We start from the raw sequence: 13386 nt of genomic DNA on the forward strand, positions 1-13386 counted from the left end.
TTTTGTTAAAGGTGTTTAATACCAAAATACAGTGCAGTGTGCCTTCTCAAGTGGTAGATTTGAAGAATAGCATGTTAAACATAATGATATGTAGTATTAAAGTCATTAACTTCATATACACACATACCTTTATGTGTCGAAAAGAATCCAAAAGCAAGTAATGCCATTGGCTAACCAACAATGAATGTGTCAATATATGGCAGTTACAATTCTATGACATTGAACATATACCCTTCGTATTTGCAGGAGCATAGCTACCACTATAAAACACCCAGGGCTTATAGATAGTTGTTGTTAAAAGAGTTGGGCAAGTCATCAATGCTGTCTAGGTATAAATCTTTGCAACCTATCAGGCTTACACGAAAAAAATTGGCTTTGTTACGTGTCTGATTTGTGAAAAGATAATGTTTATAGTTAGTGCTTTCAGAAACAGAGGCATCCCCTACACCCATTCTTTAACATATTTTCAAATATTACAAGGTTAACTTTAAAACAATACAAGCTTAAAATCCAACAATGTTCACTTATCATTAACACTGAACATGGCAGTAAAAACAAAGAGACATGAAAACTGGGAACATATTGCATCATAAAAAAAAGAACAAAACATGTATTTCAGCTACATGAAGATTGATATCAATGTAACGAGTTTCACCAAAATCTTGGTGAAATCTTCACAGAACAGGCTACTCATTGGAAAGACAAAGGCATATGCCATATTCATTGATATTGAATTATGCATGCTTGAATTTCCTTCTTAGAACCTGTGTTGTCTTGTGATATGGATATTTTACTGAAACAGTTTTGCAAGACTAATGAAGAAAAATCTCAATAATCCTTGGGTAGTAAGCATAAAAGAAACAACACTGTTTCAATGGACTGCACAGTTTGTTTATTAATTATTACCTTAATAATCTGGTATTTGGTTATGACCTCATGATAGGAAGCTACGTACATTTCCAAAAATGGCCTAAAGAAACAAAATATGGACAGATCTGGAGCAAAGAAAACTCACAAAGCTGAATATTTTAAGAAGGGATGATTTTCTTTTTTTCTAAAACTTACAGCATACGTATGAGATAGTAAGACATAGCATCACATGTCATATATATCAGACTTCTGTACATATCATGAATTTCATTTTTCACAACTTTCTTATTTCTGGCAAAGGGAAACAGTTTAACATGCTTTCCTAGTAGACATGCAGACAACACATGGTTGTAGTCATGTGCAGCCTTAATTAAAAACAAACACACAAAAGTCAGTTTTAATAAGAGCAACAGTCAAGTTCATGAAATATGGTATAACTTTACTATTCCAATGTTTACTACATGCAGCATATAATAAAAATGAACCATCAGGCTCTCTCTAATCATAAATGTAGTCCATCAAAGTAACCGTCATCACTTGTACTGTCATGTATAGTGATGTGGACACCTGCTCCTAGAAATTCGTCAGCATCAAATTCTGTTCATTTGCATTCTGGTCAACTTCTTCATTGCTGTTTTCTTCACATCCATCAGAATAAATGCAATTGATTCTTATACCCCAGCACCCAACATACATCTGTGGCTGCTCTGAAGTGAAAAAAAGATATGTATTATTTTTATGATGTATAAAAACAATATGCACAGCACATAAAACTCACTTATGTATGTGATCAATGGCAAAATATGACAACAGAGCCAGTTGCCTGATATTACTTCCTAATGCTCTTTCTACAAAACATAGCTATTTTCATTATCTTAAAATATAAAAGTATATGCATGTAGAAACTGGAACCTTCTGGAAATATTGCATTACAAAACAAATGACCATTTATGAGGAAAAAAGAACAGAAAAGGGCTTTTCTTGACAGTGCAGAATATACATGATTGCAAGCTATTGGCATGCATGACATGTCCTGCTAGAACACCAGCGCTACCTTGTTGACTTGAACATTAGCCACCCAGTTACAGTTAAGTTATTAGAAAAGATGTGAAGAAACACATTTTAATCCTGCTGATCTGATGACTGATTGTCATGAGGAGAAAACTGACAGAAGATGCCCCTACAAGGGGTGGTTACATTAAGCACTGATGTGGTAGCCACTGTTGATTCATAGAACTGCAGCAATGAGTAATTAAGAACTGTGACAGTGAGACTGGTGGCACAGTCATGGTGACATAAATAATCTCTATACATTGGAATTATTATTATATTATTATTATTATTATACCCAGGATATGGTAACATTCATCAGTTCTTTAATGATGCTGTACCTTTCCTTCTAATTGACTCTACATTATACAGGAATCATTAGTCACATGCACTTGGAATAAAGCATGCAAAATCTACAGTTTATGGAATTTCAATATTTCCTTTGTACACGTGATAGTAAATTGCATTTCAAACTTGCATTCAACTTCTGATTGTACTGGGTCAAAAGTTCTTACTTTCAGAGGTTTTTAACTATTAGGTTTTTAACTAGTTTTTTTTATTTGTCATACACCCTTGACCTGAAATGGAATATTGCCCTTGACACCTACAGTTTATGGAATTTTGAAGATGTTCTCTAAGCTAATGACAGTAAACAGCATTTCATACCTGTGAACAAGTTGTCACCTAGTCAATAGTAAAAGTTTTCAGAGATTTTTAACAATTTTATTTGTCACATGACCTTGACCAGAAAAGGAATAACACCTTTAAAATCTACAGTTTATGGAATTTTGAAGATATTCTCTGGGCTGATGATAGCAAATTGCATTTCAAATTTGTGATTAACTTTGGAAGGTACTCGGTCCATAGTTCTAATTTTCAGACATTTTTAACTATTTTATTTGTCACGTGACCTTCACCAGACATGGAATAACGCCTTCAAAACCTACAGTTCATAGAATTTGAAGATGTTCTGAATTTTCAGAAGTTTTTACCTTCAAGTAATTGATGTCCCATACTGTTCCTGCTGTATAATAAGCTAGGTCATTAAGACTGACCACATGCTCATCACTTTGCATGGGGATTTATTTACAGGGATCTTTTTGTACCTATGAATCCAGCACAGCTGCATGATATTGACAAGTGTGTACATCAACCATGGGATGAATGGTGAACAACCTGTGAACATAGGAAGTTATTTATTAATAAAAACATTTGTTTTTAATGTCATGATAACCTTAGATGAGCAAAATATAAGAAATATATAATGGAATTAAACATAAAACATAAAGATGACTTATTGGACAATTATGGCTAAAATCTAACATGAACACAGAAAGGTTTAACAAAATATAATTGCCAAAAGGAGCATACATGTTAAGGTGTCATGGCAGAAACCTTTGAACGGTCAAATACATTTATTCACTGAATGGAAAAACAAAAAACATGTCATTAGCCATGCCACTACAGAGCTGAGGGAATTGTCTGATTGTTACTATGGCATATAGTGTTCATGAATTACTGCCATTCAGTATTGTACTGAGGGTTCACAGAAAGCTAAACATATACTGCCTCACCAGTGGAAACTTGCAAGTCAAATACATCTTTTCTGTCTTTGTGTCTCAGCAAAAATTACATCAACAATAATTTTCTTTATATCAGGCATCAGGAAATTTCCTTTATATCTCACATCAGGTAGATGCTTTTACATCTGTGAGCATTATAACCTTAGACATGACCTTAAAAGATCACATTTGATATTTGATATCAGATCACGCATATTTTATTTGATGTTTGTCAACTACCTTTCCCTGAGATAGGGAATGTTGAGTTGCACTTATGGCAGTCGTTCCCATTTCAAGGGATAATTGGTTGTGATTACACAATGACATTTAGAAAGTGATCAAATGTAACATATGTCATATTTGGGATTACACTTTCTTAGTAAAGTACAAATTTTAGTACTTTTTTGGTTGAGTCCCATCTGGCACTTGAACCTACACCCTCAGAGTCAGGCAGTTAATCGCCAGAACACAAAGTCAGTCATCTACCTGATCAGCTCCTGCGACTTCCTTACTTTACTTTCTTGAAGGTTGTGCCTGAAATGTATCAATATCAATCATTAGGTTCAATTGTACTTCACATGTTTTTGTTTATTTTTTGTTGTGGTTATTAAATGCTTCACTCAGCAATATCTAAGCTATATGGAGAGGTATAGTAATAAATAATGTTATCTTTACCATTCTTTTTTATCTCACATTATGTGATTAATGTTAATAATGTTATAAAATTTATTGAAAATGAACAAGAGTAGACAAACATATTCAGTGCAAAAGCCACAGATACTCATCCACATTTATTGACATGAACATGTACTATGTCTGGCTTGGTCATGGATGTGAAAAAATACATTTCAGGTACAAAGACCTAATATTCATTGTTCATTGTGCACTACAAAAAAAGAAAAAGAAAGTGGGAACATCATAAAATCATATATAAATTAAATGGTAAGGTCATTTATACTCTTAGATAAATGTAAGTTTTTGTGTGATTAAAGGGCACTTTAAATAACATTCAGTAGCCGTTGAGTGTGAGTGAAAACAAACACAGCAGAAAACAAGGGTGTTGAAACACACCAGCACCAAGTTTGATTCAAACTCCCAAACACAACAGAGTAGTGCATGAGGAAGACATACTTCCTTATATTGCACAGGTAATGGCAACAGGGCACTGGCAGTATATTTAGTGATAACATTTTTCTTAACCTATATAATGTGTTGACTAAGGAAGAAGAATGGAAGAATGAATATGAATCTTATGTCCAGGATAGTTCTGGTTCTAAAAATGTGTTCCAAATTAAACATGATTTGTCCATTCCAAACCTTAGAACCAAAATACATGAGCATGATGATTACTGTTGACTTCTGCACTCAAAATAATTTTAGCAAGCCTTAACTTACATAGCATGTGCATGTTGATGATGCTGCACAACCTACAGTGTTGGACACTGACCAAAATGTGTCTGTGATCCAATGTACCAGCCTACAGAAAGTCTATTCGTCCTGCTGCATTGCTGGATTCAGATATTGTTGCTTCAAAAAAAGGATGAATATAAGAATACTTTACATCTAACCTTTACAGTTGTTGTACTTCCACATTGATGATGCATAATATCTAGAAAAAGTGGTAGTCAGCATCATGTCACAAGTACAATGAAACAAGTGTCATCAGAAGATGACATATCCCCCCGGTCCCCAAATATTTCAAAGAACAGTTACAGTGGGTGTGGTGGATGAGCTGGCAAGGCACCAGGCTTATGAGTTCAGCAAGGTTGGGGTGTTGGGATCCAGCCCACCTTTGAACATTGGAGTCAACTTTGTGTGCAGAATCTTTCAGTGTTGTCACAGTGTACAGTGTACAACCCTGTGCACTTAAAAGAACCCATGAATCTGTTGGCATATGACCAGATGGTGGCCACATGAAACAAAGTGACTATATGCTCCAGTCTACCCAGCTGTGAATGGGTACCTCGTAAGGATGGGAGATGAAACAAAGTGACTATATACCCCAGTCTACCCAGCTGTGAATGGGTACCTCGTAAGGATGGGAGAGTCACAGTAAAACTTGGTGCATCTAGTGGCAGCACGAGTTGCATACTCCCCTGGGAGATGAGATTGATAATACAATGTGCTGTTGAGATTGACATCCAGTGATCAAGGGAAAATATACCAGTGCCTTGAGCATGCACTAGTGCATGGATATGTGTGCTGTATAAATATTCTATATCATATCATATCACTTAAGGTTTGAGTCCAGCTGGACTAATGCCAAATCATTTCCATGGAAATCATGAAAAATATAATTATAAAATCTGTAAAAGGCACCATTTCAAGATGTGCCTCATAAATCTGCCCAGTTCTGTTGAAAGAATGGTTTTCGAGTTGTGCTCTGGAAACAAAACCCATCTCTCCCCCTTAAGACTAAGTCTGAAACATTTCCACAGAAACCAAGAAAAGTAAATGTGACAGAATTCTGCAAATAGCAAAAGACACCACTTTAGGTCCAGTTTGATACATGTACCATTTTGGTTGAAAGCTATTAAACAGTTTTCGAGTTTATGCTCTAAAAACCAAATGATTATGAACAGACAGACAGACGAGGTGCCGACTATATCCACCCATGTTTCATGCTGTGGGATAACAATTTAAAATAGCTAGCTAGACTGCTTCTTACTTATAGTGAGACTAACCAGAAAGTGGATGACAGAATACCCTCTCTTTATTAAATAAATCAAGTATATTTCTGTTTTAGAAACTAATTTTCTCAATAGAATTCCTCAGTTCACCCACTTTTTTAAAACGATCAATGTGTGGTTTTACCCCCAAACATACGAATTTAGCCAATAATAGTAAGAGCTCAAAAACAAAAATATCTGTAACAGTATTTGAAAGATAACTTCAGCAGAGCTTCAGATTGAATATATGGTCAATATCTGCGTCAACCATCCATGGAAGTTATTCCAAAATATATCTACAAACAGACACTGCTAAAACAACTGAATTATAGTTTCTTCACATGAAGAATGGAAAGTGTACAGATTATTGTCTGTTCGTATTATTTGATAGGAGAAGGAATTGGAGGAAAGAAAATTATGACACAATCTGTACTGAAACCACCTGAGTTTTGTTTCTTCTGCGGCCTGAAAGTTTTATTTTCATAGATTTTTCCCCATTCAACATCGGGTTTTGCCATTTTACCAATGCTTAGATAGTCTATGTTTTGCAGGCAGCAAATCAGCCATCTCAGACCATCAACAAAAATTCCCCACTCATCGAATCAAGTTTGCCGAATTCAGAGTCATGTCAACCAAAAACCAAGACCATCGAAATCCGCCACCACAAACCTATTATCAACTTGACCAAGGATACTACATACCAAGAGCCTATGAAGAGCTAATCAAACCATCTAAGACTATCAAAGCATTGTGTCTGTTATTACTAGTTAGTCCCACTCATCATTGGTGTCATCACTAGTGCTCTTTGTTGTCTTAGTTCTATTAAGCTTCTCACTATTTGGTTGAATTCACACTTAGCTTGAAAACGATGTAAGAATCTACATCGAAACTTCGCTCAACATAATAACCAAGACGTAATCCATAAAGCTGTATGTTTCTTTTTTGACTCATCAACTTCTAGAATGCCCACAAGTAACTTACAAGATTCTACAGAAATTTTGGTGCCAAACTCATTGAAGTACTAGAGACACTCTTTCCAAAATAGATTTCCAATGTTTTAATGAAATCAGTACTCACATTTGAGAAATCATCCATTTTGTGCCATATTGTTCCAAATATGCTTCTCCAGCATGAATCTGAGCTTATGATTTTGTAATCCACACAAGTTTGATCACTTTGACATTTGCAAATGTGTTCATCATTCCTTAACCCCCTTCTTTTATTAGTTTACACACAAGAGCCCTCTTTATTCTATCTGGGTTATTTCACAAAAACAGAACAGCCCATTTAAACAAAACAATGTATTGGAATGGGAAAACTTAAGAAGGGTAATACAAGAGGTTGAACACAGTGATCCCAGTGTGCACACACTCTGCAGAAGTGATCAGATTATAAGAGAAGCAACTAAATATGCAAAACTATGACTACTTTTCATTTACTCTATGGATGGACATTTCAAAAACACAAAATTCTTACAAAAGCACCAAATCACAGCTATCAGATGATTCAGTCAGCACTGAAGGCTGTACACAATACCTTTCAAGGATAGACCAAGCAAAAACGAAGATGCATTTCAAAAACGAAGATGCATTTCATTTCTTACCTGTCCTCTGGGAGGATTTGGGCTGGATGAAATTTGATAGAGAGTGACTGAAATATTCAGTCTAGATGGCTTTTATACATGGTCAAAGGGATGAGGTAGGGCCTCTGCACCAGTCAGAAACAGCCAACAGGGTGGAGGAAGGGGCCAAGACATCATTGTGCATTTAAGGCTTTTCTGTGCACTTAAGGACTCCTACACATGACCTTAAATGCACAGAAAGGTCGGGAGTGCACAATGGATATTTTGAGAAAAGACAGAGCAAAATCAACATGCATTTCATTTCTTACCAGTCCTCTGGGGTGCTTGGGGTTGGATGAAGCTCTACTAGACAGCTGGCAGCACCTCTATGGTGCACACTGACTGTTCGCCTGATGAGCCGAGACAGTGTTCCATGATGGCTGAAATGGGAGAGAGAGTGAATGAAATATTCAGTCTAGATGGGTTTGTACATGGTCAAAGGGATGAGGTAGGGTCTCTGCACCAGTCAGAAACAGTCAAGAGGGTGGAGGGAGGGGCCAAGACATCATTGTGCATTTAAGGCTTTTCTGTGCACTTAAGGACTCCTATACATGACCTTAAATACACAGTAAGGTCGGGAGTGCACAATGGATATTTTGAGAAAAGACAGAGCAAAATCAACATGCATTTCATTTCTTACCAGTCCTCTGGGGTGCTTGGGGTTGGATGAAGCTCTACTAGACAGCTGGCAGCACCTCTATGGTGCACACTGACTGTTCGCCTGACGAGCCGAGACAGTGTTCCATGATGGCTGAAATGGGAGACGGAGTGAATGAAATATTCAGTCTAGATGGGTTTGTACATGATCAAAGGGATGAGGTAGGGTCTTTGCACCAGTCAGAAACAGTCAAGAGGGTGGAGGGAGGGGCCAAGACATCATTGTGCATTTAAGGCTTTTCTGTGCACTTAAGGACTCCTATACATGACCTTAAATGCACAGAAAGGTCGGGAGTGCACAATGGATACTTTGAGAAAAGACAGAGCAAAATCAACATGCATTTCATTTCCTACTAGTCCTCTGGGGTGCTTGGGGTTGGATGAAGCTCTACTAGACAGCTGGCAGCACCTCTATGGTGCACACTGACTGTTCACCTGACGAGCCGAGGCAATTACCCATGTTGGCTGAAATGGGAGAGAGAGTGAATGAAATATTCAGTCTAGATGGGTTTGTACATGATCAAAGGGATGAGGTAGGGTCTTTGCACCAGTCAGAAACAGTCAAGAGGGTGGAGGGAGGGGCCAAGACATCATTGTGCATTTAAGGCTTTTCTGTGCACTTAAGGACTCCTATACATGACCTTAAATGCACAGAAAGGTCGGGAGTGCACAATGGATATTTTGAGAAAAGACAGAGCAAAATCAACATGCATTTCATTTCCTACTAGTCCTCTGGGGTGCTTGGGGTTGGATGAAGCTCTACTAGACAGCTGGCAGCACCTCTATGGTGCACACTGACTGTTCACCTGACGAGCCGAGGCAATTACCCATGTTGGCTGAAATGGGAGAGAGAGTGAATGAAATATTCAGTCTAGATGGGTTTGTACATGATCAAAGGGATGAGGTGGGGCCTCTGCACCAGTCAGAAACAGCCAACAGGGTGGAGGGAGGGGCCAAGACATCATTGTGCATTTAAGGCTTTTCTGTGCACTTAAGGACTCCTACACATGACCTGAAATACACAGAAAGGTCGGGAGTGCACAATGGATATTTTGAGAAAAGACAGAGCAAAATCAACATGCATTTCATTTCTTACCAGTCCTCTGGGGTGCTTGGGGTTGGATGAAGCTCTACTAGACAGCTGGCAGCACCTCTATGGTGCACACTGACTGTTCGCCTGATGAGCCGAGACAGTGTTCCATGATGGCTGAAATGGGAGAGAGAGTGAATGAAATATTCAGTCTAGATGGGTTTGTACATGATCAAAGGGATGAGGTAGGGTCTTTGCACCAGTCAGAAACAGTCAAGAGGGTGGAGGGAGGGGCCAAGACATCATTGTGCATTTAAGGCTTTTCTGTGCACTTAAGGACTCCTATACATGACCTTAAATGCACAGAAAGGTCGGGAGTGCACAATGGATATTTTGAGAAAAGACAGAGCAAAATCAACATGCATTTCATTTCCTACTAGTCCTCTGGGGTGCTTGGCGTTGGATGAAGCTCTACTAGACAGCTGGCAGCACCTCTATGGTGCACACTGACTGTTCACCTGACGAGCCGAGACAGTGTTCCATGATGGCTGAAATGGGAGAGAGAGTGAATGAAATATTCAGTCTAGATGGGTTTGTACATGGTCAAAGGGATGAGGTGGGGCCTCTGCACCAGTCAGAAACAGCCAACAGGGTGGAGGGAGGGGCCAAGACATCATTGTGCATTTAAGGCTTTTCTGTGCACTTAAGGATTCCTATACATGACCTGAAATGCACAGAAAGGTCGGGAGTGCACAATGGATATTTTGAGAAAAGACAGAGCAAAATCAATATGCATTTCATTTCCTACTAGTCCTCTGGGGTGCTTGGGGTTGGATGAAGCTCTACTAGACAGCTGGCAGCACCTCTATGGTGCACACTGACTGTTCGCCTGACGAGCCGAGACAGTGTTCCATGATGGCTGAAATGGGAGAGAGAGTGAATGAAATATTCAGTCTAGATGGGTTTGTACATGGTCAAAGGGATGAGGCAGGGTCTCTGCACCAGTCAGAAACAGTCAAGAGGGTGGAGGGAGGGGCCAAGACATCAATGTGCATTTAAGGCTTTTCTGTGCATTTAAGGACTCCTATACATGGCCTTAAATGCACAGAAAGGTCGGGAGTGCACAATGGATATTTTGAGAAAAGACAGAGCAAAATCAACATGCATTTCATTTCCTACCAGTCCTCTGGGGTGCTTGGGGCTGGATGAAGCTCTCCTGAGAACTTGGCAGCACCTCTATGGTGCACACTGACTGTTCGCCTGACGAGCCGAGACAATGACCCATGTTGGCTGAAATGGGAGAGAGAGTGAATGAAATATTCAGTCTAGATGGGTTTGTACATGGTCAAAGGGATGAGGTAGGGTCTCTGCACCAGTCAGAAACAGTCAAGAGGGTGGAGGGAGGGGCCAAGACATCATTGTGCATTTTAGGCTTTTCTGTGCACTTAAGGACTCCTATACATGACCTTAAATACACAGTAAGGTCGGGAGTGCACAATGGATATTTTGAGAAAAGACAGAGCAAAATCAATATGCATTTCATTTCCTACCAGTCCTCTGGGGTGCTTGGGGCTGGATGAAGCTCTCCTGAGAACTTGGCAGCACCTCTATGGTGCACACTGACTGTTCGCCTGACGAGCCGAGACAATGACCCATGTTGGCTGTAATGGGAGAGAGAGTGAATGAAATATTCAGTCTAGATGGGTTTGTACATGGTCAAAGGGATGAGGTAGGGTCTCTGCACCAGTCAGAAACAGTCAAGAGGGTGGAGGGTGGGGCCAAGACATCATTGTGCATTTAAGGCTTTTCTGTGCACTTAAGGACTCCTACACATGACCTGAAATACACAGAAAGGTCGGGAGTGCACAATGGATATTTTGAGAAAAGACAGAGCAAAATCAACATGCATTTCATTTCTTACCAGTCCTCTGGGGTGCTTGGGGTTGGATGAAGCTCTACTAGACAGCTGGCAGCACCTCTATGGTGCACACTGACTGTTCGCCTGACGAGCCGAGACAGTGTTCCATGATGGCTGAAATGGGAGACGGAGTGAATGAAATATTCAGTCTAGATGGGTTTGTACATGATCAAAGGGATGAGGTAGGGTCTTTGCACCAGTCAGAAACAGTCAAGAGGGTGGAGGGAGGGGCCAAGACATCATTGTGCATTTAAGGCTTTTCTGTGCACTTAAGGACTCCTATACATGACCTTAAATGCACAGAAAGGTCGGGAGTGCACAATGGATATTTTGAGAAAAGACAGAGCAAAATCAATATGCATTTCATTTCCTACCAGTCCTCTGGGGTGCTTGGGGCTGGATGAAGCTCTCCTGAGAACTTGGCAGCACCTCTATGGTGCACACTGACTGTTCGCCTGTCGAGCCGAGACAATGACCCATGTTGGCTGAAATGGGAGAGAGAGTGAATGAAATATTCAGTCTAGATGGGTTTGTACATGGTCAAAGGGATGAGGTAGGGTTTCTGCACCAGTCAGAAACAGTCAAGAGGGTGGAGGGTGGGGCCAAGACATCATTGTGCATTTAAGGCTTTTCTGTGCACTTAAGGACTCCTACACATGACCTGAAATGCACAAAAAGGTCGGGAGTGCACAATGGATATTTTGAGGAAAGAGAAAGCAAAATCAACATGCATTTCATTTCCTACCTGTCCTCTGGGGTGCTCGGGGTTGGATGAAGCTCTACTAGACAGCTGGCAGCACCTCTATGGTGCACACTGACTGTTCACCTGACGAGCCGAGACAGTGTTCCATGATGGCTGAAATGGGAGAGAGAGTGAATGAAATATTCAGTCTAGATGGGTTTGTACATGGTCAAAGGGATGAGGTGGGGCCTCTGCACCAGTCAGAAACAGCGAACAGGGTGGAGGGAGGGGCCAAGACATCATTGTGCATTTAAGGCTTTTCTGTGCACTTAAGGACTCCTACACATGACCTTAAATGCACAGAAAGGTCGGGAGTGCACAATGGATACTTTGAGAAAAAAAACCAGAGGAAATACAAGATGCATTTCATTTCTTACCAGTCCTCTGGGGTGCTTGGGGCTGGATGAAGCTCTACTAGACAGCTGGCAGCACCTCTATGGTGCACACTGACTGTTCACCTGACGAGCCGAGACAGTGTTCCATGATGGCTGAAATGGGAGAGAGAGTGAATGAAATATTCAGTCTAGATGGGTTTGTACATGGTCAAAGGGATGAGGTAGGGCCTCTGCACCAGTCAGAAACAGCCAACAGGGTGGAGGGAGGGGCCAAGACATCATTGTGCATTTAAGGCTTTCCTGTGCACTTAAGGACTCCTATACATGACCTTAAATGCACGGAAAGGTCGAAAGTGCACAATGGATATTTTGAGAAAAGACAGAGCAAAATCAACATGCATTTCATTTCCTACCAGTCCTCTGGGGTGCTTGGGGTTGGATGAAGCTCTCCTGAGAACCTGGCAGCACCTCTATGGTGCACACTGACTGTTCACCTGATGAGCAGAGACAATGACCCATGTTGGCTGTAATGGGAGAGGGGGTTCTTCTTTCCGTATTTCGTGGAGGAGGTGAGTTGTTTAGAACTTCTTAATGTGTACTGACTTAGTAGAATCGTATTTGGTATTGGCAGTGGTCTGGCCAGTTCTTCGTGAGGAGAATAACTCAGTGCTGAGATAAGTGCTGAGCGATGACTGCTGTTCATGAATGGAGGTGATGGCACAGGCCTTCATTTTGACGTGGTGTCTGATACGTTTGGCCAGGAATTGTTTTAAGGCTTGATGCAAGATAGTTTTGGCTGCCACAGACTGGATGGGTGAAAGGTGCTGTAGTCCTCTAGAGACGACTTGTTCATCCCTACATCTCATCAAGAATGTCAGGTGATTGATTGATAGAACGTGTTTCTTCTCAAGGAGTTTATGGTTTGGAGATTG

At 40.2% G+C, this 13386-nt stretch overlaps 2 protein-coding genes across 2 annotated transcripts; both read right to left on the reverse strand.

The window, feature by feature from the left end:
• Positions 1–9884, reverse strand: LOC137264964 (uncharacterized). The gene is made up of 7 exons (XM_067800309.1): positions 9808–9884; positions 9526–9636; positions 8413–8523; positions 8042–8152; positions 3969–4016; positions 3027–3096; positions 1–1577 (listed from the first exon to the last, which is right to left on the reverse strand). The coding sequence occupies exons 1-6, from the start codon at positions 9882–9884 to the stop codon at positions 3027–3029; spliced, it is 528 nt and encodes a 175-aa protein (XP_067656410.1). The 3' UTR covers positions 1–1577.
• LOC137264965 (uncharacterized) lies at positions 9622–13185 on the reverse strand. The gene is made up of 8 exons (XM_067800310.1): positions 13058–13185; positions 12868–12936; positions 11752–11862; positions 11381–11491; positions 11010–11120; positions 10639–10749; positions 10268–10378; positions 9622–10007 (listed from the first exon to the last, which is right to left on the reverse strand). Exons 1-8 carry the CDS (start codon positions 13183–13185, stop codon positions 9974–9976), a joined length of 786 nt encoding a protein of 261 aa, XP_067656411.1. The 3' UTR covers positions 9622–9973.
• Positions 13186–13386: the final 201 nt, after the last annotated feature.

This window comes from Haliotis asinina, chromosome 15 (assembly GCF_037392515.1).
Source record: "Haliotis asinina isolate JCU_RB_2024 chromosome 15, JCU_Hal_asi_v2, whole genome shotgun sequence".
Classification (NCBI taxonomy): domain Eukaryota; kingdom Metazoa; phylum Mollusca; class Gastropoda; order Lepetellida; family Haliotidae; genus Haliotis; species Haliotis asinina.

What these genes read in the sequence shown, in the direction of transcription:
- LOC137264964 (XM_067800309.1), bottom strand. Translation starts at nt 9,884, where the DNA reads ATGCATGTTGATTTTGCTCTGTCTTTTCTCAAAATATCCATTGTGCAC. An exon ending in TTCTGTGCATTTAAGGTCAT is followed by an intron (nt 9,637 to 9,807) that starts GTATAGGAGTCC and finishes CTCCCATTTCAG; the next exon opens with CCATCATGGAACACTGTCTC. An exon ending in CCAAGCACCCCAGAGGACTG is followed by an intron (nt 8,153 to 8,412) that starts GTAAGAAATGAA and finishes CTCCCATTTCAG; the next exon opens with CCATCATGGAACACTGTCTC.
- LOC137264965 (XM_067800310.1), bottom strand. Translation starts at nt 13,185, where the DNA reads ATGAAGGCCTGTGCCATCACCTCCATTCATGAACAGCAGTCATCGCTC. An exon ending in CCAAGCACCCCAGAGGACTG is followed by an intron (nt 11,863 to 12,867) that starts GTAGGAAATGAA and finishes CTCCCATTTCAG; the next exon opens with CCAACATGGGTCATTGTCTC. An exon ending in CCAAGCACCCCAGAGGACTG is followed by an intron (nt 11,492 to 11,751) that starts GTAGGAAATGAA and finishes CTCCCATTTCAG; the next exon opens with CCATCATGGAACACTGTCTC.